The sequence below is a fragment of the Typopeltis vanoorti genome, chromosome 8, assembly GCF_054136105.1.
Source record: "Typopeltis vanoorti isolate ZY-2024b chromosome 8, IOZ_Tvanoo_1.0, whole genome shotgun sequence".
NCBI classification, from domain to species: Eukaryota; Metazoa; Arthropoda; class Arachnida; order Uropygi; family Thelyphonidae; genus Typopeltis; species Typopeltis vanoorti.
In genome coordinates this window covers 144,458,714-144,481,391 of record NC_143556.1, presented here as the reverse complement: position 1 = coordinate 144,481,391, position 22,678 = coordinate 144,458,714, and the positions used below count along the sequence as shown (strand labels likewise).

The following is a 22,678-nucleotide window of genomic DNA, read 5'->3' as shown; positions in this document are numbered from 1 at the left end:
AGGAGTAGATGATATTCGACCAGAAATGCTGAAGTATGGTGGTATAAGAGTCTTACATGGCTGCACTGCATAGTTCAGAAAGCCTGGACAGAGGGACGAATTCCCGACGATTGCACTAGAGCTCTCATAGTACCAATATATAAAAAGGGAAATAAAACTGAATGTGAGAATTACAGAGGTATTTCCCTACTGAGTGTTCCTGGCAAGATCTATGCAAGTATACTTGAGAAACAGTTGTGGAAACAGAAAGAATTGTGGAAGAAAAGCTTGGTGAAGAACAAGCTGGATTCAGGCCAAATAGAGGCTGACAGGATCAGATCTTCACTTTTTATAAATAGTTGAGAAAGCATGGGAATATAACAAAGATCTGTATTTAAGTTTTGTCGATTTGGAAAAGGCATTTGACAAGGTGCCAAGAGAGAAGCTATTCAATATGCTGCAGTTATATGGTGTCAGCAGTTAGAATTGAAGGAAGTACAGGAAGATGGTTTAATGTTAAATCTGGTGTGAGACAAGGATGTACATTATCCCCTCTGTTATTCATTATTTATATGGATCACATTATGAAGGAAAGTGGTATTAAACGTGATATCAAAATTGGAGATGTTAATGTCAGCTCTTTGCTTTATGCGGATGATGTTATACTTCTAAATAAATCTGCAAGATTCTCTGACTAAATTGAATAGCTGTTGTAATGGATATGGTATGAAGGTCAGCAATAAAAAGACAAAGACAATGAAAATAGGCAGAATCATTGAAAATGCCAACTGAGTTGTGAATGGAGAACCTGTGGAACAAGTAAAACATTTCAGCTACTTAGGCACGATTTTTACTGAAGATGGTAAATTAAATATAGAAATAGACAACAGAATCAGCAAAGCTGGTATGGTGGCAAGTCAATTGAATAAATTCATATGGAATAAAAGAGAAATTATTTGGTACACTAAATTAGCGCTATACAAGACAGTGTTCAAACCAGTTTTAACGTATGGATCTGAGAGCTGGGTCAGAAGTAAAACACTTGACCAAAGACTAAAGACCACGGATATGAGAGTCCTGAGAAAGATTATAGGCACGAACAGATGGCATCAATGACAATATCATATTAAAAACGAGGATATTAGGAAAGAACTTGACATTGTCAGCATCCAGGAATGCGTTAGCAGAGCTAATCTCAGGTGGTATGGACACTTAAACAGAATGGGCGAGGAAAGATTAGCAGAACAAGTGTTCTCTGCCAGGTTGGCAGCAAAACAACCCAGAGGAAGACCAAGGTAAAGGTGGATTGATATGGTACAAAGTGCCTTAGATGATAGAAATATAAGATCCGATAATGTTGGAGTCTTGACAAGTAACAGACTGATTTGGAGGAAAATTGTAGATAGGAGGTTAGTAATGATGTAATTTTTGTCATGTAGTACTATCACATCCTGTACACCCCTTGAGGGTACATGGCTGGAATTTGATGATGATGAAGTTTATTTTGCACTTGATTAGACTATAATAAATTTAGTTTAATCCTTTATCGAAGTGTGAGTAAGCAAAGTTTGCACCTGAAAGTATCTTCAGGACTGGGGTAAGGTAGTACAACATAAATTATTAACAATATACAGTTGATTCCTGCTACAGTCTAGGTAATGTAAAGGAAGATGTTGATAACTTAGATAAGCAGATTAGCACAAATACAAGTCAAGTATTATTATGGGAGAGAACTTCAATACGATGGAAAAAATATGAAAAGGGTGGAAATGGTCCTGAGGAAATGGAGGGAGACCTGAGATTGAGAATATTGGTTTGGGTAATAGCATCAGAAAATATATGTGTAAGCCACTTCTCAAACATTTCTTTCACTATGTAGTGGGTAAAAAGAAGAATGATTATGAAGGACAACTTTAATGAATGCTGATGGTAGAAAATTGAGAGAAGCAAAGGAATAGTTGAGTTACAGAGTGATCACTTTGCAAGGCATATCGTTCCAAGCAGAGATGAAATGCTGATCAGTGTACAACAGAACTGATGTGACTTGGACTAAGCGATTCAGTTTAAGTCTCTGATTAGTATTTCAGCAATTATATACTGAAAAACTTTGCTAATGCAATGTTCTGGGGGGGGGGGGGGAGTGAAAAGAAAGAATAATTAAATTACATATAGGAACCTCCAAAATAAAAAGAGATAGCAAATTACACACTGATCAGTATTTCAGGGGGTTAGATACCGAAAAACTTTGCTAAAGACAAAACTCAGAAATAAGTACTGTATTTACTTGAATATAACTCGCTCTCGCATACAACTCGTACCCGATTTTACTTTATGGAAAAAAAAAAGTTTCACATATATCTCGCACATGAAAATAGTTGAAAACTTTAAGGAATAGGTAGTGAATATTGTTATGGAAGTTTCAGATATTTTTGAATTCGGTTGAAGAGAATCAGCATTTCAACTCAAAATCGTGGGCTTGCCTTTGTCATTGAGTCACGCGATCTTTTGTTAATACCGCACCCAATCATATGTACATTGAAAATTTATTTTTCACTTGGTTAGCCTATAATAAATTTAGTTTAATCCTTTATCCAAGTGTGAGCAAACAAAGTTTGTGCCTGAAAGTATCTTCAGGACTGGGGTAAGGAAGTACGACACCGGGCAACTCGTTGCAAAGGTGGAGCAAGCTAACATCACTCCTATCTCAGTACCTCCCACAATGCAAAACACATCTCCTTGCAGATATGTATACTGTTATGCATTAAGGGGAGGGCCACTACCTAGACTAGTTTCGACCTTTATTGAGGTCTCTTCAGTGGGAGCCAAGCCCAGATGTGGAGATACCGGGCACTCCTGCCCTTTTCCCACCTCTCTTGCATCTTGATGGCATCATGATAACCTCACCTAAGGAAAAGGCAGACCTCTTGAGATCAGTTTTTTCCTCCAACACTTGCTTGGATGACCAAGGCAAAATACCTCCCATACTACCACAAACTGCCTACTGCATGCATTCTCTAAACATTCTCCAGAAGGACACCAGGAAAATCCTGATTAATCTTAATACTATTGAGGCTCCTGGTCCAGACAGTATTCCTCCAGTTGTGCTCCAGAATTAACACTCATCCTATATTATCTATATAAACTTATATATTCTACTGGCATCTACCCAACAGCATGGAAGCAAACCCACATTCAGCTTACCCAAAAAAGGGAGACAAAAGTCAGCCATCTAACTATCATCCACTGCTCTCACCTCAGTACTTTCAAAAGTGATGGAGAAGGTTATCAACAACCAGTGATTCAATAGTGATTGGTGATCACTATTAATTAGTGATCACCAATATGGATTCCACCATTCTCATTCTACAGCTGACATCCTAGCTAATCTCACCCACACTGGGACATAGGCCATGGAAAGATTTAGAGAAACACATGTTATCACTCTTGATATTTCAAAGGCATTCCATCGTGTCTAGCATCGAGGCTTCCTTAACAAGTTACCATCTTATGGTCTCCCTTCTGAATTCTGTAATTGGATTGTCAGCTTCCTCACTGGTCATTTATTTTCATGTCACGGTGGGCAGCTTCCTCTCATCAGATTATTTCATTAATGTCGGAGTATCTGATTGTACTCTCATCCACATTCTTCCTCTTTAACATCAATGACCTTTTCTCTCTGACTTCAAATCCTATTCACAGCTTCACTAATGACAGATACTCTTCATTCCTCTTCCTCATTCAAGAAATCCTATAGTACTCAAGTGATAGAAGCCTTAAGATCTTCCATAACCTATGACTTAAACACTGACCACCTCGACATCCTCAAATGGGATGAAAATAACTTAGTAAACTTCAATGCCATAAAAACTCAGGCCTGCTCTTATTACCTGCAACAAAGATCCTACCTCACTCCCTCTTATTTTTGATAATGTTCCAATTTCCTTTCAAGATCAGCCTTCTCTTCTTGAGTTTACTGCCACATCCAATTTATCTCGGCACAAACATATTACATACATAGTCTCCTCAGCCTCTAAAAAGCCTGTTCTTTTTCATTCAATACATTACTTCTCTTCCTCTCAAATCCTAGCACAAGTCTCAGATCCAATTAACTTTGGTATATTTTCCACATTTGGAGTGGTGCACCCAAGACATCCCCAAGAATTCTTACAGTGATATTCAGAAGAATCCATTTAATAGATGACCTTTCCCACACAGGCTCCCTTCAGTCACTTTCCCATAAGCACTCTGTTTCTGCACTGTACCTTCTCTATAGGTACTTTCATGGACCCTGCTATTCCTCGACTTTCTTCTAACCATATAAGAATTAGAGCAGCCACTGGCCAAACATCCATACACTGTCCAACTCCAAACAAACTTCTTATTTTCCTTCATTCCAACCACCTCTAATTCTCTGAAACAATCTCTCCATATTGTTTTCCCCACCGAATACAATCTCCAACTCTTTATAAGCATATCAATAGGCTACCTCTTTCTCCTTAATCACTTATCTGCACATGGCACTGTAGTGTTATAGGGATGATTCCATACATGCAAGATCCTGTGATCTTTCATGTGTGCAGTCATCATAAAATTGCTAAAGTAAGACTTATCTTTAACAATGCTATCTGTTTTTTGTAAATAATTAATGTGCTATCTACCTGCCTCTGGATGCAAATCCTAATTGCAACTCCAACATCTAAATGATCATTCAAGAGCTACTGGATAGTTGCTTCTCTGCTAGTTTCATTATTGTATAATATAGTTTGTATAATATCAATATATATATTTCCCTCTTTCTACTTGTTAGGAATTGTGCTTGTGTTGAAACTCGAGTTAAATAACCAAGTCAAAGCACTATCTTGTTCAATCCAACTGCCATGTTCAAATGAAGTGCTGTAATAGCTTTACAAGACTTCATTTGAAGGCTTGTAAACATAGCCCTAGTCCAGTAGTGGGAGATATAATCTAGGAGGTTAGTTATAGAACTTGAACAGTGGGATCCATTCATTTGTGAGACTCTAGGTAGTAGAGAAATTGGGTACTGATGGATTTTTTCATTATTCTGGAGAGGACTAAGATGATGGCAACTGGTCAGTAGTTTGAGGCAGACTTCTATCTCCGTTTTTTGGAATTGGCTGGATATGTGATTGCTCCCACACATTGTAATAAGTACCTACTATGTGTAATGGAGTGACGCAGGACAGGTATTAGCATTGGAGTACAATATTTGAGAACAATTGGAGCGATGACATCAAGACCAGAAGAATTTTTAGCGTAATTTACACATTTTCTGACATCTGTTGAAAAACTACAGGAGGCATGAAATGCTCAGATTCTGATATGGTAGGAGGGGATTTCCCTTGGTCATCTATGCAGGAGTTCAAGGAAAAGAGTGATGCTAGTTGGCCAGCTTTATCTTTGGGTGAAGTAACAGGTGTTGCCATCAGAATGAGCAAGTTTCATAGAAAGGAATGTGAAGAGGTCTGAGTGGTTATCAGATTTTGGAGAACGGTAAATGCAGCAGATGAAAATTACTAGATCAGGCAAGGAAACCATGAGCCAGAAGAAGTCAAAAGCAGGAAAGAATCTAAATTATCCATTCCCTAGTATGCAATGTCTGATCTTGCAAATGTACAGGTGCCACTCTTGTAGTGAAAGGAAATGTGAAGTACATTGGAGGGGGATAGTAGTGGATGTAGATGCTATTTGGGTTTCTGTCAAGAGTAAGAGGAATGCTCTGGATAACTGTAAGTGATAGTGTTGGTGTTACACCATCACTTACAGTTATGTTGTGTCTTTTTGTTTGGAATTAGTTTATGGTGGAGTTTCATTTTTGTTGCAGTGCCACTGTTATTGTTTGTACGACTCAACATTAGTTCATTCATGGTTGGATGGAAGGAAAGATAGACTCTTGAACATGGCATCCATACAGAGTGACTAGTCTCACTGACATAATGTGGCCTTGACAGTGCCTACCGCATGCCACTACTCAGACTCCCTCTCCAGCTTCAAACCCATTGATACATAAGACATTACAAGTACTACTTTTATGAGCTTCTATTCTAACTGGACAGAAATTACCTGATATCGTTACTAGTAACACCAAGGTGTTACACCTCTCCTATTTCTTCTGTCCTTCCTTAAAATACTATGCCCTGTGCACTCAATTCCAGTTATTACATCTGATTCTAAGAGCCAGGTTTCACTAATGCCAATAATCTCAGGCTAAAACTACATAAACAAAGTGGATATTAGATCCAGCATTATTGGTTGGTTCTCTTCAGAGACTAGGCAGGAACCTCAAGAGAATAAAAACTCTCGTTCAGTACTAAGGAACTTAAAATGTCAGAGAAATTTATTTTTTGTAAGCGAACTCTCGATCAGTGCGTAAAAGTAATTACTAAAATAAAGAGTCAAAAGGCTTCAGTTTGGCGATGCAAAATTACATAAACAAAGTGGATATTAGCTCCAGCATTATTTTAAAGCCGAATGTGGAAACTATGAAGTTTCGTAAGTTGACCAGAGAGCTTGTCTGGAGATCAGAGACCAAGGTCTCTGGTCAACTTATGAAACTTTCATAGTAATGAAATTACTATGAAAGTTTCATAATTTTATGTAATTTTGCATTGCCAAACTGAAGCCTTTTGGCTCTTTATTTTAGTAATTAGGCTAAAATGTACCAAACCAGTCAACTTCACTCCTTTGTTTCTGATGATACTAGCATTTTATATAGACATAACAGGTTACCTTCTGGCTTTTTCACACATTAAAGTACATAAAAATATTTTCCTATTTGATTTTTTGTACCAAGTTCTTGATCTGTTAATTTGTTTTAAAATCAGAATAAAATAAGAACTTCAAGTTTGGCAGGGTGTTAAATGCACACCATGTGGGATTTATGGGTTTTTAATCTGACTCTATCCCTAATTGTTGTAACAGTCTCAAGAAACTAGCTATATATATATATATTATCATTATTACATGACATTTCCACCAGGAATCATCACAAGTGTGTAATATGCTTCTATAGCACAACTAGATGAATGATCTCACACACACACACACACACATCCTTTGAATGGAAGAGACTTGGGTTCAATTCTAATCATGATTTACAGACAAAAAATACTGTTGTTGTTGGTGGCAGACAGTAGATGGCGTTGATTGTAGTAGTCATTTTGTGTAGGTGGAGAATTAAGTAGTAGGAGAGATGTGTGTAGTGGAGTGCCCAAAGAGTCCAAGGACTTCAAGGAATCAAGTAATAATAACGATATGAAGAATTTTTATATGGGCTTTTTTTTTCAAATGAAGGTGAGTTGACTGATCTTGTATGGAAGTAGCGGAGTTTTTCTTTCCTTGAACAAGCAACTTAACAGACAAAGATACTGCAAGGGATGTAGGAGATGATGGTATATAAAATAATAATGCTTTCTACTAACGTGATAACTGTAGATATCTCTAATATATTTTCTATATTTCACTAAGACATGCAGAAATGTACCACAAAAATTAATGCATCTACAAAGCTAAGTATCATAATGTAATATCAGTTACCTTCCAGTTGATCTTCTTTCACAACAGGATTCAGCCCAGCACTTTTTTGTAATGCACATCTGGAGAAAGAAAAAGAAAGTAATCAATCATCACGAATACTCATCCATGGGACAAGATGATGGTAAGATTGGATCGAGAGCAGGATGATATGTGAAGATTTTTAAGAAACTATAAGCTATTAGTGCAGCCCAACTGAGTAAAAGGTTTTTCATTGCAGAGTAGAAACATATGAGTGCATAATAGTGAGGTTCATTAGAAAGCTATATTGATGAAAATACTGTTCTAATGCAATGACAGATAATGTACTAGCATCCAAAAAACCAAAGATAACTCACTATTTTCACTAAACTATTGACAAAAAATAGCTGTGAAAAGTCCCCCTCCTGCAATGGATAGAGTAGTATATTACACTTACCAAGAAACTGTCTTCTTGCTTTTATTCAAATTTTATCACAACAATAAAAAGAAAAATTCAGGTTTGGAGTAGAGAAGATAAGAAAGCAGTTGTTTTTAGTGAGCTGCAGAAAGATAAGTTACATTTTATATTTTTTGTGTGATAATACCGATAGTTTTTAATTGAATTTCATTGTGTGGTAACTGAGATGGGAATGTAGGGTTCAGTTGAATTTAGTGTATTAATCAATTTGTGTTTCTTTGTGTATTCACTGATTTGAGACAAATTGGCAGTAAGAATGACATCAGGCTGTAGATCAGTGCAAAAGACAAACAGGAGTAGTGTGGATTTTTTGAAAATGGTACAGTACCATGAATGTAATATGTATGTGTGGAGATAGTAAGGATGTCTATATGGAGAGGATGACTAAGAGAGATGAGTATGGGTATGTGTGACATAGTTACATATCATGAGAGATTTTGTACTATGTAACATATCATGTTCACTTTGATATGTTTTTTTTTTAAGGGGAATGTACTTAGAGAAATGTTATTTGGTCAGTAATAATCTTGTATTAATTCAACCATGAGCTTTCGTTAAAATAATGTGGTGCATGCCGTCATCATGTAATGCTGTTAACTCATGTCTAATTCTAAGAATAGTGAAGAATTCTAAGAATTGCCACATATGGCACTTGGAAGTTTTGAGAGCTGCATGCATGCATGCATACAACTGAAGCCGAGGTCGATATAAGGCGAGATGTTGAGAAGGACTTGTTCTTAGGGTTTTCACCTTCTCTTACCTGAGTCCACCGCCATGTGAGATCCATTGTCGGTAATCGAGAGAGAAGCGTCATAGGTCTTAAAGTTCTCAATCTCTTACCTGGATCCACCGCCTTGAGAAGCACTGTGTCAGTTGTCAGAAAGAGCTGCACATCGCACCATGTTATGAGTCCGAAAGGGCACAGAATAATTGACAACTCGGACGAAGAAGAAAGTTGGCAGGAAATCAAGAATGAGCCAGCAAAAGGAAAGAAAGACAAGAAGGAGCACTTACGTGTGAACAAAAGAATCATGTAAAATGCAGTGCTGAACAAGAATTGTAAGTAGTTATGTGATAATTCTGAACAAGAATGTACATCAGGTGTGTCCATTTATGGGTACAATAAGATAATGTGAACTGATATTGAATAATGAACTGATATTAAGCTTACTCAAGGTATGCCTTATTGTCAGTTTGTGTATATATGACTGGTAGGATATTCTAGATTGTGAATTACCTTTAAAGGAAGATAACTAGAACTAAGTTTGAATTATGAAGAATTGAAAATAACGAAAGAATTGTAATGCATTGTATATATATATATATATATGTTAATGTGAATCAAGCTGCAAATATTCCTTTTTGATTTAATTAAATGGTTTGTGAACACCATGTTGGTCTGATTCTGTCAATGCACTAGCCTGAAAATTTCAAACTTGCATAAGATAGAAGTTTATATGATCAATAATTAAGCCATGACTAATTAAATTAAATTATTTAATTAAACATTTAATTATATTGTTTAATTAAATTATTCCTCCATCTCTATTTCTCTCAGGATGTCATCCTCATCCAACCATTATTTCATCAGGAGAATTAAACAATGTAAGGTAAGGATTAATATTAGCAGGGAATACAAACAATATCTGCTTTGTCATCATCATCATCAAATTCTTGCCATGTACCCTCAAGGAGTGTACAGGATATGATAGTACTACACGAAAAATATACATCATTACTAACTTACAATCTACAATTTTCCTCCAAATCAGTCTCTTACTTGTCAAGCCTCCAACATCATCAGATCTTATCTTTCTATTGTCTAAGCACTTTATACCGTATCAATCCACCTATATCTTGTCCTTTCTCTGGGTAGTTTTCCTGCCAACCTGGCAGAGAACACTTATTTTGCTAATCTTTCCTCGCCCATTCTGTTTTAGTGACCATACCACATGAGATTAGCTCTGCTAACGCATTCCTGGATGCTGACAATGTCAAGTTCTTTCCTAATATACTCGTTTTTAATATGATATTGCCATTGATGACATCTGTTCATGCCTCTAATCTTTTTCAGGACTCTCATATCTGTGGTCTCTAGTCTTCGGGCAAGTGTTTTACTTCTGACCCAGCTCTCAGATCCATAAGTTAAAACTGGTTTGAAACACTGTCTTGTATACAGATAATTTAGTGTTCCAACTAATTTCTCTCTTATTCCATATGAATTTATTCAATTCACTTCCTACCATACCAGCTTTGTTGATTCTGTTGTCTATTTCTATATTTAATTTACCATCTTAACTAAAAATCGCACCTAAGTAGCTGAAATGTTTTACTTGTTCCACAGGTTCTCCGTTCACAACGCAGTTGACATTTTCAACGATTCTGCCTATTTTCATTGTCTTTGTCTTTTTTTTTGCTGACCTTCATACCATATCTATTACAACAGTTATTCAATTTAGTCAGGGAATCTTGCAGACTTGTAGTGGATTTATTTAGAAGTATAACATCGCCTGCATAAAGCAAAGAGCTGACATTAACATCTCCAATTTTGATATCATGTTTAATATCACTTTCCTTCATAATGTGATCTATATAGATAATGAATAACAGAGGGGATAATGTACATCCTTTTTTCACACTAGATTTAACATTAAACCATCTTCCTTTACCTCCTTTAATTCTAACTGCCTACTTACAACTCAAATAAAGACTAAGTATTGCTTGATATAATGCCCCACTGACACCATATAACTGTAGCGTATTGAATAGCTTCTCTCTTGGCACCTTGTCATGCCTTTTCCAGATCAACAAACTTAAATATAGACCTTTGTTAAATTCCCATTATTTCTCAACTATTTGTCGTAAAGTGAAGATCTGATCCTGACAGCATCTATTTGGCCTGAATTCAGCTTGTTCTTCACCAAGCTTTTCTTCCACAATTCTTCTCAACCGTTTCTCAAGTATACTTGCATAAATCTTACCAGGAACACTCAGTAGGGAAATACTGTCATATCTCTTAAAATATCCTTTTATATGTCTTATTACCTTTTATGTACTTTACTTACACATGTTCTTTTCTCCTTCTTACTTAAACCTTCTTAAATCAAAATCTTACCGGCCATTGTAAAATCTTTCCTGTATATTTAAAATTCCCTTTTAGTCAGTTTATAATTTCCTTATCTATATTTCTCTTTGTTATAAACTTTATCTCACTTAACTCAAATTAATCTCTAGGCTGAATTACTAATAAGAGTGAAGCTATTGGATTGTGGGACAAAGGAATTACTAATGGCAGATACCTATTCCTTTGTCTCAGCACTGGTTCTAATTCCTTATTTAGATTCAGAGAAAATTTATTTTTATCTGCGCCACCCCGAATCCTAGATCAACAAAGCTTGTATGACCAAGGAACCAGATCACAGTTAGCACTCAATCTTATTAAACTATAATTCTCTTTTCTGCAGTCGTAGCCTATCTATTATCTAACCTCCTGCTACGGTTCGTAAATTTTATGAGCAAGTGCAATAGAACAAAATTTAAGCCAGACAGCAGTTAACTCAAACAAAACATTTTAATTCAAAAAGACATATCATACACTTTATAATACTAAACTGAATAAACATTCTTAAATAATGCATACAAAGAATCTCACTCATGACACCTAATTATACACTTGATATATCACTCTTAACCTTCAATTCTATGTACATTATTTAACAGACTTATTCAATTTTTGCTCCACATGCTCTCAACAAAACTATCTCATGCAAAATACTCATTATATCTCTATCATTTAGGAATTACGTTCTAGACACCACGGGCTGTTTCACTATATCCTATACAGAATTCTCAATTTTACTCAATAAATTAATGAAACAATTTCTAGTCTTTCCTAGTATTCACAAACATTCTTCTTAAACAATTTCATTTGTAAGAGAGCGTAAACTGTACATTACCAATTGCTGGGTTGATACTTGGCCTCATCACTAATTTCGTCAGGATATTCACTTTTGATTTTAAGTTCACTCAGCATATTCTAAGGTATTCTTCATGGATTCTCTCTGCATTTTACATCAGGATATTTCTGCAAGCCTCTGTGATTGTCTTCTGCTGGGCTGACTGGTAGACTTCCGAGTCATTGTCACTAAACCTCATCGAATGAAGGGGATACAACGTGGAGGCTCCACACACATCAGCACGACCGCCAGACACATGGGATCCAGAACCTACAAGACCAGCTGCGAGCACGGAAACCAGAGAACAGGAGCAAGGCTGGTTTTTGGCGCTGCATGCCCTTTTAAACTGCATGCCAACCGTTCATACTACGTCATCAGTCTCTCTTTCCAATATCTTTAGCGTCATCCCACGTCACCAAGTACACAGTGCCCCACACGGAATCCTTACACAGTCTACAGAGTGTAGGAGAGGGGGGGTAGCATGCTTACAAAAAGATATACCTGTACTCTGTTGCACGTGTTATAGACTTCGGCCATTTTTGCATAATAGGATTATCTCTCTCTTCCCAGCATTTGTTAAGTACTTACAAAACAGTAAGGTTTAAGCAACTTAATAATTCATAAAACTTTACAATATAAGACCAAGTTAAAATTGAAGGATTTAGTAACATTTTAATAACATTTGGTTAATTTACACATGCTTAGTGAGTCTGATATATCAATATTCATTTCCGAAGTGTAAGTCTCATTTTAAGTCCGTTTGAAACATAAATTACTTTAATTCAAGTTTCAATCAGACTCAACAATACCTCTGTAATTCTCACATTCAATTTTATTTCCCTTTTTATATAATGGGTACTATGAGGACTCTACTCCAATCATCGGGAATTGGTCCCTCTGTCCAGGCCTTCTGAACTATGCAGTGCAGCCACTGTAAGACTTTTATACCACCATACTTCAGCATTTCTGGTTGAATATCATCTACTCCTGCTGACTTTCCACATTTCAAGTGGAAAGGCAGCAGGGGTGTTTTTTGTTTTTTACCACTGTGCTATCACTGGTTGTTTCATTTAGCAATTTTTCAAAGTAATTACTCCATGCTTCAAGGATATCTTTTTCTCCTGTTTTCATGTCACATTTATCATCTCTGTTTCTTTTTACAGCACTCTTTCCTCCATTTCTAAGATTCTTCAACAACCTCCAGAATATCTTACCACCTTCTTGATATTTATTTTCTATGTTCTTGCCAAAGTCCTCCCATGACTATTGTTTAGCAAGTTTGACACAGTTTTTAGTTTTCTTACATTTGTCTCTGTATTCTCTAAGAGCACAAGCTGACTTATTTGTCAGGAACTATTTATGTGCTTTCTTCTTTTCCTTCACTGCCTGTTTAACTTCCTGTGTCCACCATGGAGTTCTGATTTTTCTATCTTTGCAGACAACCTCGCCACATGCCTCTCTGACTGAATCAATCAGAGTTTTCTTCAAGGCTTGCCACTGAATCTCCAAGGTTTGATATTTGTTCTCAAACTCTTTCATTTTTTCTTCAATACTCTTTGTGTATTTTAGTCTACAGTTCACATCTGAGAGCTGCTCAACTTTTATTTGCTTTCAAACTTTCTTACATGTTATTCTTTTCATTTTATTATCTGCTATCTGCTTTGTTATTTTCTGCTTTGTCTTTAGTTTAAATCTTATAATCTTACACTCAATACATAGTCTAACCGGTGCAGTCGTAAAACAAATAAATTTGTTAAACTATAGAGCATGGGTACATAGAATCTAGTAGAAATAAATAAATGCCGACAGTCATCCATTCAGAAATATTAAGTAAAGAAATTAAAGACAAAGCAGGGTAGTAGGAAAACACATCTTTTATAACAATAGCATGCAAGATAAGATAGCACATGAGACTAATAGCGAGAGAATGAGACCGACAGTAAAGTAACTGCCCAAGAACAATGAAAAGAAAGATAGATAAGACAGTGGGAGTAAAAGGTAATGAGAAAGAGTGACTCACTGATAAGGTAGCAAGCATGAATATCAAATATAAAGTTATTCAAGACATGAAGAGATGAAGCATAACTGAACTGAGAATTCCATATATGCATGAAAGAGTGAGGAAGAATGAAATGAAGAATGGCCATGTTAAAGAGGTAAAAAATGATTGAGGAGTGGCTCAGCATGAGATTCAATTGCTAAAAGTGGGATGAATGAAAATGCACAAGAATTGTTTTCCTGGAAGTGTTGAGGCACTAGATATGAGGATTAAGAGATCAAGTTGGTAGTGTAATAGGAACAATGATTTGGTGAGGAATAATAGATAACAAGAAGTTACTGAGGGGAGTAAAAGATAACAGTGTGGTAAGGAAGGTAGTCAGCATGTTGCCCAAATATGATAGTGATAAGCTGAGGTGGTGAACAAAGATCAGGAACAGTATCCAAGCGAATCTGTGTAAGGAGGGGTGAGTGCATTTTGAAAATGTGTGGAAAAAAATTGGGGAATAGATATAATTGTATAAGAGAGATGAACTGCATTTAATTAATTTTGGTGCAAGTCAACCGGAGAGATTATTGTTGGAAGGGAGAGTAATGACTGCAGTGAATAAAAGATCTAAGGAAGTAAGCGGTGATGCAGAAGAGCAGGACAGTAGGGTAGGAGAGTTTGTGAATAAAGAGATGAGTAAAGGCAGGCAGAGTGAAGAAAATATGTGAGCAGAACAGAAGACAGGTAAAGAAACAGAAGAGTCAGGGTGGACAGGGAAATAATCGACAAGGAAGATATGTAAGAATCACAACCAAGAAGTACTGCTGGTGGGGCTTGTTATAGAATCAGAAATGACGTTTGTTTACAAATATTGGAAGTATCCAAAATAAGGAGAATAAAATTCTTGCATTCAAAGAGTTCATATGGCCAAAAATTGTTGAAATAATGGTTGGATGAGGATGACATCCTGAGAGAAATAGAGATGGGGGAGGGTCATGAAGACAGATAAAACAGAAAGAGGAAGTGCTTTTTATGTTAGATTATGGTCATCCAAGATACGGATGCAAATAGTGGCAGTGATTTTGAAATTGTATGGTGCGAGATGGGTAGGATGAAATATTAGTTGGGTTGTACTACAGACCTGACAATGTGGAGGGCAATGAGAAGGAAATGTATAGGCAAATAGACTGAACGAAGAAATGGCATCTGGAGGCAGAGAATGAATTTCTCGAGTTTATGCAAGAGACTTACCAACCTTAGGCAGAAGATAACAGAGGCTACATGAGGACCAAGGATGCTATTATAAATAGCATCCTTGGTCCTCAGGATGATATGTACAGAAGCAAACTTGCATCTGTACATATCATCAGAGGATGCTATTATAAATGGAATGTTAAATTTTCCTCCTGGTGAGAGTGATCATGAAGTGATTGACACAAGTAGTTGCCACCCATATGAGGACTGCTGTGAGGAAGGGTTATATGTGGAACTATAAGGCTGGTGATTATAAACAGTTCAGGAGGTAGCTTACAGCTACATCATGGGAATAAGGAATTGGATGGAAAGAAAATTAATGCTGCTTAGGCTCTACTCAAGAAGTATCTGAGAGAGGTAATCCTGAATGTATCCCAAAGGCCAGGAGATTAAATAAGATAAAACGTGAAATGGCAATGCATGCAGTCTGGAAGAAGAACGCATTATGGAGTCATCACAACAAGTGGTAATATTCAGTTATATGAGGAGTACAAAGAACAGGGAAGGAAGGTAACTCACTTGGTAAGAATATTAACAAAAAAAGAAATGTAAATAGCAGTTAGCTAATGAGGCCAAACAACATCTCAGGGAATTCTTTCAAGAATTCCCTGGGTAGCAGAACAATAGCCATTGCGGTGAATAGCTGAGATATTAAATGGGCAATTCATAAAGGTATTTCATTCTTGTGAATGACATTATACAGAACTTGAGTGCAGTGGGAAGGGAGGAGGTGCTGATAGGTGAGTGAGGAGGAGGTATATGAGGAATTAAGTAAACGTGCTGTTAATAAGCTGTATGACTTGATATATCACTGCTTGTTTTGAGAAAATGGTCCACAGAGTTATTAACAGCTTTGATGTACTTTTTTAACATTAGTTTCAAAAGAGTGGGAAAGAGGAAAAATTGTTCTGCTTCATAAGTGAAGTGACAGGAATAAGGTTAGAGAATAGTGAAAACCAAGATCCAGAAGCAAACTAATAAAAAAATTTTATCAGAGATTTTTCAGAATTTTCAGAGATTTATCAAAGATTAGCATCCTCTTTGATGATCAGCATGGGTTTAGTAAAGGAAAATCATGTGTTAATAATCAACTTACTTAATATAACAAGGTGACAAATGCATTAGACAAAGACCATTGATAGAATGTTGTGACTGGTAATTAAATTAAAACAGATGGGGATAAACTGGAACAGACAGTAAATTAGTGTGCTGGATTGGATACTGGCCGTCTGATAGGTATCATCAATGTGCTCCAAGGGCCTGTTTGTGGGTTGATGCTGTTTAACTTCTATGGTAATGATAATGGGATAGATTTGAATGCTGATAAGAAGTTGTTTGCAGATGATGCAAAGTTGACTGAGGAGCAAAGCAGATGTAGCTTTACAAGAGGACTTGATTAGATGGATGAACGGGCAATTTAGTGGTCTGCCCATTCAATGCTGCAAAGTGTAAGGTTTTAAAATTTAAGAAGCAGAGATAGAATGGAGTATACAATTGGTGGGGATATTTTTGGGGATGTGGAAGAATTGAGGGATCTCGGGGTGGAGGTTGATAAGGACCTAAAATTTCAGGGACACATCACTAAAATTGTGAGGTTACAGCAGATTTTGGCAATAACGTGGAGGACATTGATAGGTAGAAGTAAGTCTGTTATGATTCAACTTTATAAGATCCAACTACATATGGATTACTGTACATAGATTTGGTCATCTGGTTTTTAAAAAGAATGAGGAGATAATAGAAGGGATCTCAACACAATTGACTAATGTGGGTTTTGGTCTCTGGATGATGGGGTATGAAGACAGACTGATGAAACAAAATTTGCAGAGACTAGTAGATAGGAGGAAGAGGAGACAGGTTATAAGGAGTTATTACTAGATTAACGTGAAAGATTTTTCATAGAATATGACAATGGGGAGAGACAAAAAGAAGCCAACCCTGGATGCTATATAAAGTGACAAACAGGTTTTTTGCATGAAGAGTGGGATGTGACTGGAATACACTGCCTGGGAGTGTGGTAAGTAGTGAGATAGTGAAAGAATTTAAGGCACAGTATGATGAGCTATGTATGTGACAGTGAAATTGCCCACAATGAGTCTTTTGACTTCATGAAGATCTGATGATAACAACCAAACAATAAAAGATTGTTTGGTGTAGCAATCAACAAATTGCCATTTAATACTGTAAGCAGCTGACTACACCAAATGACAAGAAGATAAGGGGACACATCTCCAATGACAATCCCAGTTGGCTAAGTGGTTAGCATATCTGTTTTCCACCCAACCAACTGTGGATTTGAATCCCATCAATGACAAGAATGTTTTGTGAATGTCTTTAACTGGGATATAAGATGAATTTCATCACTCAGAATGAGACCATCACAACTCTGCTTACTGGAAGGCTGATATGACTTGAAAAGGTTAATGTATGGTCAGCAGGGTTTCCAGAATATCTAACTCCTAGCATTAACATGTAAACTGTACTCAAAGTGCCTTTCATAGATAGGACTTACACACACAAGGAAAAGGAAAATGAAAGTGAATACATGATATACAAATTTTGTAGTCTATAAAAGGAGATCAGTTGGACACAGAAATCATATTCATCTTTTATGCCGAGTACACAGAATTAACAGCATTTCAGATGTCATTTATTTTGAGAATATATGTGTATTTTTGCCAATTTTTGCCAATTGTGATTATATATGCCAATGAACAGCAATTAGAAAAGTCTACAGTAGTCAGGCTGAAGAAATGAAAAAGACATGTTTTGAAGTACACCATGGGTTGCGCCTATGATATGATAGGACTGGTGAAAAACACTGAGTGACAGAAGCTAAACCTTGTGGAAGCTGTTTACCTCATTTTGCTGCCCGACCCTGAAGAACTTCTGTTTGGAGACATGAAAAGACTAATGGAATTGATTGTGGGTAAACATATTTTTATGTTAGATCTCCAACAAGGACCAACTTTCCATTTGTCTTTATGTTATCTGATGTTGGATCATAACTTCTTCTTAATCACGTTTTATCGTCTTACAATTCTCTCTCTTTAGTATTTAACTAGTTGTAGGCTGATATATCAATCGAATATGAAGAAAATTATACTGCCCCACTCCATATTCTGAATTGCAAGAGCAATTTAGATAAATCAACCTCCAACTGTATTAGGTTATCATAAGCTGATTTTAGGCTGAGGTTTTTATTCTTACTACATAGGGTTCACGCTAAGATTTGTATTATTTTAATAAGCGGTGCAATGAAAACAATCAGGCAAATACAAGATTCAATTCAAATAAAATTATTTAATGCAGTATCACATAAATTACATCATAACACAGTATTCCAACAGGGACATTATAATTAAACAAATATAAAGCTCTCATTAAGATTCTAGTATACTACTCAGCTGAGCTTAAACTTTATAATTAAAGATTATATTTAACAGATCTTATTCTTCTTATTACAGAGAACTTCTATCATAACCTTACTCTGATCAAGGTTACATCTCAAAACACTTAAATATCAAATCAGTTCAAGATATTCAGAAAGAATACAACTCGTGAAACATCAGACATTTATTTGTAATTCTCTAAGCTCAGTTAATCAAAATTAGTTCTTGTAAGTTTGAGATTCCTAAATTACAACAAATATGCTTCTCAATATTCTCGTTCAGTCGATGAACACTTAATTCAATAAAATAGCACTTGTCACTTAAAGAGGGAAAATTCTTAGCACATCACACATTAAATCTTGACTCGCTGAATGCAACAACTAGAAACAATTTACTTTCGGCAGAATTAATTTTCGTTACTTCTCACTAAGTATAGTATAGGTAATCTTACCAGAATATAGCTTCATCACATCTTAAGGAGATCGAACAACATTTTTAAAGTCCTTGCTGACTTTTACTTTGTAGTAACACAAACTCAAAAGAATCTTCCATTTCCGCAACTGATTTATAGACTCGGAAGAATATAACCTTTATGCACTTGGTTTAAATTATCCACCTATTGCTTCTTTTTCTTATACTTATTAACCTATTTCTAGCACTATTTCACTCTTAGGCGTTAAGAAGTTTTGGTAAAAATCCAACTCAGAAAAAGGTAAGTTAAATTGCAAAGTGATTCCCGGTCCTTTAAATTCCGTTTTTGGCCTGTCAAAATTCCTCTCTAGTCTCCAGCTACCGTTCTCTATACTCCCCTATTCGATTCTGTCTTTACTTTCATTTTCGTATCCACTCCTTCCTTTTTCCCGCCAATAAATGGTTCTCACCGGTTAGGCTCACATCAAACTTGTTTTTCCCTAAGAGTGAAATAGTGCTAGAAATAGGTTAATACGTGAATTGGAATTCATGCTCCAACACGTGCTAGGAGAAATTTGCAGGTTTTCTCACAACAACCAATGAAATGATATTACAAAGAATCTTCTGGATATATTAAAATTACATACATTACAGTTTCTAATATTATTATTAAAAGAATAAAGCAAATAAAATAAATGACACTTTAATATAGAGGCGTTTCATGTCTATAATATATTTAAAAATTACATAAATAAAATTAACAAAACTAAAAAGGAATTCATGAATAACATTTTATAAGCAAGAGACTAACAAAATAAATTTAAATAAATCCTGCTTATGATATGGTAGGTCTTGTTAATTATGAATGAAGTATTATTAATTATAAATATCTTCATTCACAATTTAACACTGCCTTCTCTAATGACTCAGAAACTTCCTCTGCTTCTTCTTTATCAGAGCCTTCTAAGGGAATATACAGGCACAATTAAGTCTTATTTTTGCCTAATGTCTTGTAGTTATTTAGAATCTCACCCTGTTTTTGTCTTCTTTATTTTGGCAACACCAATTATGTCAGTGTGATACTTTTCTAATTCTTTTGCGTTGCTATTTCTTATACTGATGGTGCCGATCTTTAATTATGCTAATACTGAGTTGGAGCTTTTTCCATTAGCTGACTTTTCTCTATTCACCCTGGTTCCCAACAAACAGAATGGCCTTATTTAACTGAGCAATGTCCTATCTAGCATGATATTTTACTTTTTTGTATCAATGTCTTCTCTATTTTTGGTTTAAGCTAATACAGACAGTTTAGATAAGAGCTAATTGCCATCCCATCCTTTTTCATTCATTTCCTTTTAAGGAGTATAGAGAAGACTTGGTTAGTTCTCCACAGACCATAAAGGGAAATGGGAATGTTTTCTCTTATTTATCTATCTGTATCCCTTAAGCAACTTCATGGGAGCTAAGTTTATTTCTTTACTCTATGCAGTGACATTATCATTTTAAATAAATCTTCTGAATTCTTAAGTCAAATTAAGTAACTTTTGTGACAAATTTTGTATGAAAATCAGCAATAAAAAGATGAATGTCGAAAATAAGTACAGAAATAGAGGCGATACTCAGAGTGAAACTATAAAACAAGCAATATTTTAAGTATTTATGCATAGTTTAGTGAAGATGGCATATTAAACATAGAAAATGGTAACAGAATAAATAAGGCTGATATAGTAAGAAACTAAATGAATAAATACATATATGACAGAAATTGGGTGGGGGGGGGATAAAACTTGCAGTACAGTAGGATAAGAAGACAATGTCCGATATTAACATATGGGTATATGCCTTGAAACAAAGCAGTCAAAGATTGAAGACTATAGATATGAGAACAAAATAATGAGAGTGAACAAATAACCTTAATTGAAGAACCATATTAAAAATGAAGATATCAGAAAAGAACCTGGAATTATTAATATTCAAGAATGTGTAAGCAAAGCTAATCAGAGATAACATGATCACTTAAACAAACCAGGAGATGAAAGGTTTGCAAAATAAATGTTTAAAGAAAAATGGCAGGAAAAAGACTCAGAGGAGAACAAAGATAGTTAGTCTGATGCAGCTAGAAAAATAAAATAAAAACAGCCATGAGCCCACCTTAATAAGATGTAGTATCTCCTTTCACTGCAATGACTGCAGCAATCCTACAGGGTATATTTTCCAGATGTACAAGATAGTAATCAATGGAAATTTTGGACCATTCTTCCTGTAGAAATGTAATGAGGTCATGTACTGTTGTCAGGCAGGCATCCCTTGAGCTCACCTGACACTGCATCCCACAGATGTTCAGTTCAATAGAGTTGAGATCAGGACTATGTGATATAGAGATGATGGAGGCAGATGAAACAGCTGCGCTACTGATGACCACTTTGCAAGGATATATCACCCAAGTGAGGATATTACTGTGGCAGAGGTGACAGAGATTGAGATGTGACTGAGTTGGATGTGAGAACAATGGTTGATGAATTGGAGGTACTTAGGATATTTCAGAATCTCAATTGCAAACACAGCTATGGAATTAGATGGAATATCAGTTTGCATTTCAAGATAATGTGCAAGGGAACTAGCTTTTCACCAGGTTGTTTAATTTGAATCTCAGCTCTGGCAAAGTCCCAAAATAATTCCTTTGCATGAAGGAGGATCTAAGTCTGTGGTAGCAAATTTTAGACCAATCAGTATCTTAGGCGGGTAAAGCACTTGAAAAATTGTTCAGAAAGAGAAATCAGAAATGGGTGGATAATAAAAATACTCTATGAGGGATAGTATTGCTCTGTGAGGAGATATTCATGCCATAGTCATTTACTAATTTTTTACAATAAAATGACAGATGAGTTGGTAAAGGAAATGGATATACAATGGATACTGCTCGATTTTGCAAATGTGCATGACAAGATATGACATGGAATTCTGTTATGCAAACTAGAAAAAACAGGGATGATATGAGACTGGTGAAATGGATGTAAAGTTCAGTGATGAACAAATATCAAAAAGTAGTATATGGAGAAAAAATTCAGGAAAACCACGTGACAAGTGGCATGTAGCACGGCTCTGTATTTAGACCACATCATCATCAAATTCCTGACATGTACCCTCAAGATTCTATTTCTATTTCTTCATTTTTTTAATTTTATCTAGATATTGGTTAATTCTTTGTTCATATAGCCATTGTACATTTGTGTCATTCAATACTCTAGTTTTATAAACAAATGTTTCAATTTTCTTTCTGTTCTTGTTATTTGTAGCCATTTAGGTGGTAATCTTAATTTTATTTTAATGTGGGATGATGACACAGTCAAAGAAATAATCAAAATGAAAATAGACGCCCATCATAAATGGTTAAGCAGTAAAAGATTAGAAGGTGAAATAGAATATAAATGAATAAAAGCCATAGCTAAAAGAGAAGCCAGAAAATGAGAGAATCATGGAACAAATTCGTTTCTAATTTAAAACATGATTTATATAAAATAAGATTTTGAAATACCTAAACAGACACTAAAGAAAACATAAAATTAAACATCGAATTTAAATTAGAAGAATTTCTAAATTTCTTCACAGAATTGTGGACAGATAAATATTTAAAAAAGACAACTGGCAAACATTTAATGCAAAGGAGAATTAGAAAAAAACTAAAGAAGAATTAGAAATCAGCCTGAAA

The 22,678-nt window shown here is 35.6% G+C and overlaps 1 protein-coding gene across 2 annotated transcripts in view; it reads right to left on the bottom strand.

Moving 5' to 3' along the window:
- Nucleotides 1-22,678, bottom strand: part of LOC150104404 (poly(ADP-ribose) glycohydrolase-like) — a 351,154-nt gene that overhangs the window by 292,176 nt on the left and 36,300 nt on the right. For both annotated transcript variants that reach the window (XM_090396352.1, XM_090396353.1), the window contains exon 3: nt 7,534-7,592. In XM_090396352.1, the coding sequence (XP_090252478.1) occupies nt 7,534-7,592 (59 nt within the window). The remainder of the gene's footprint in view (nt 1-7,533; nt 7,593-22,678) is intronic.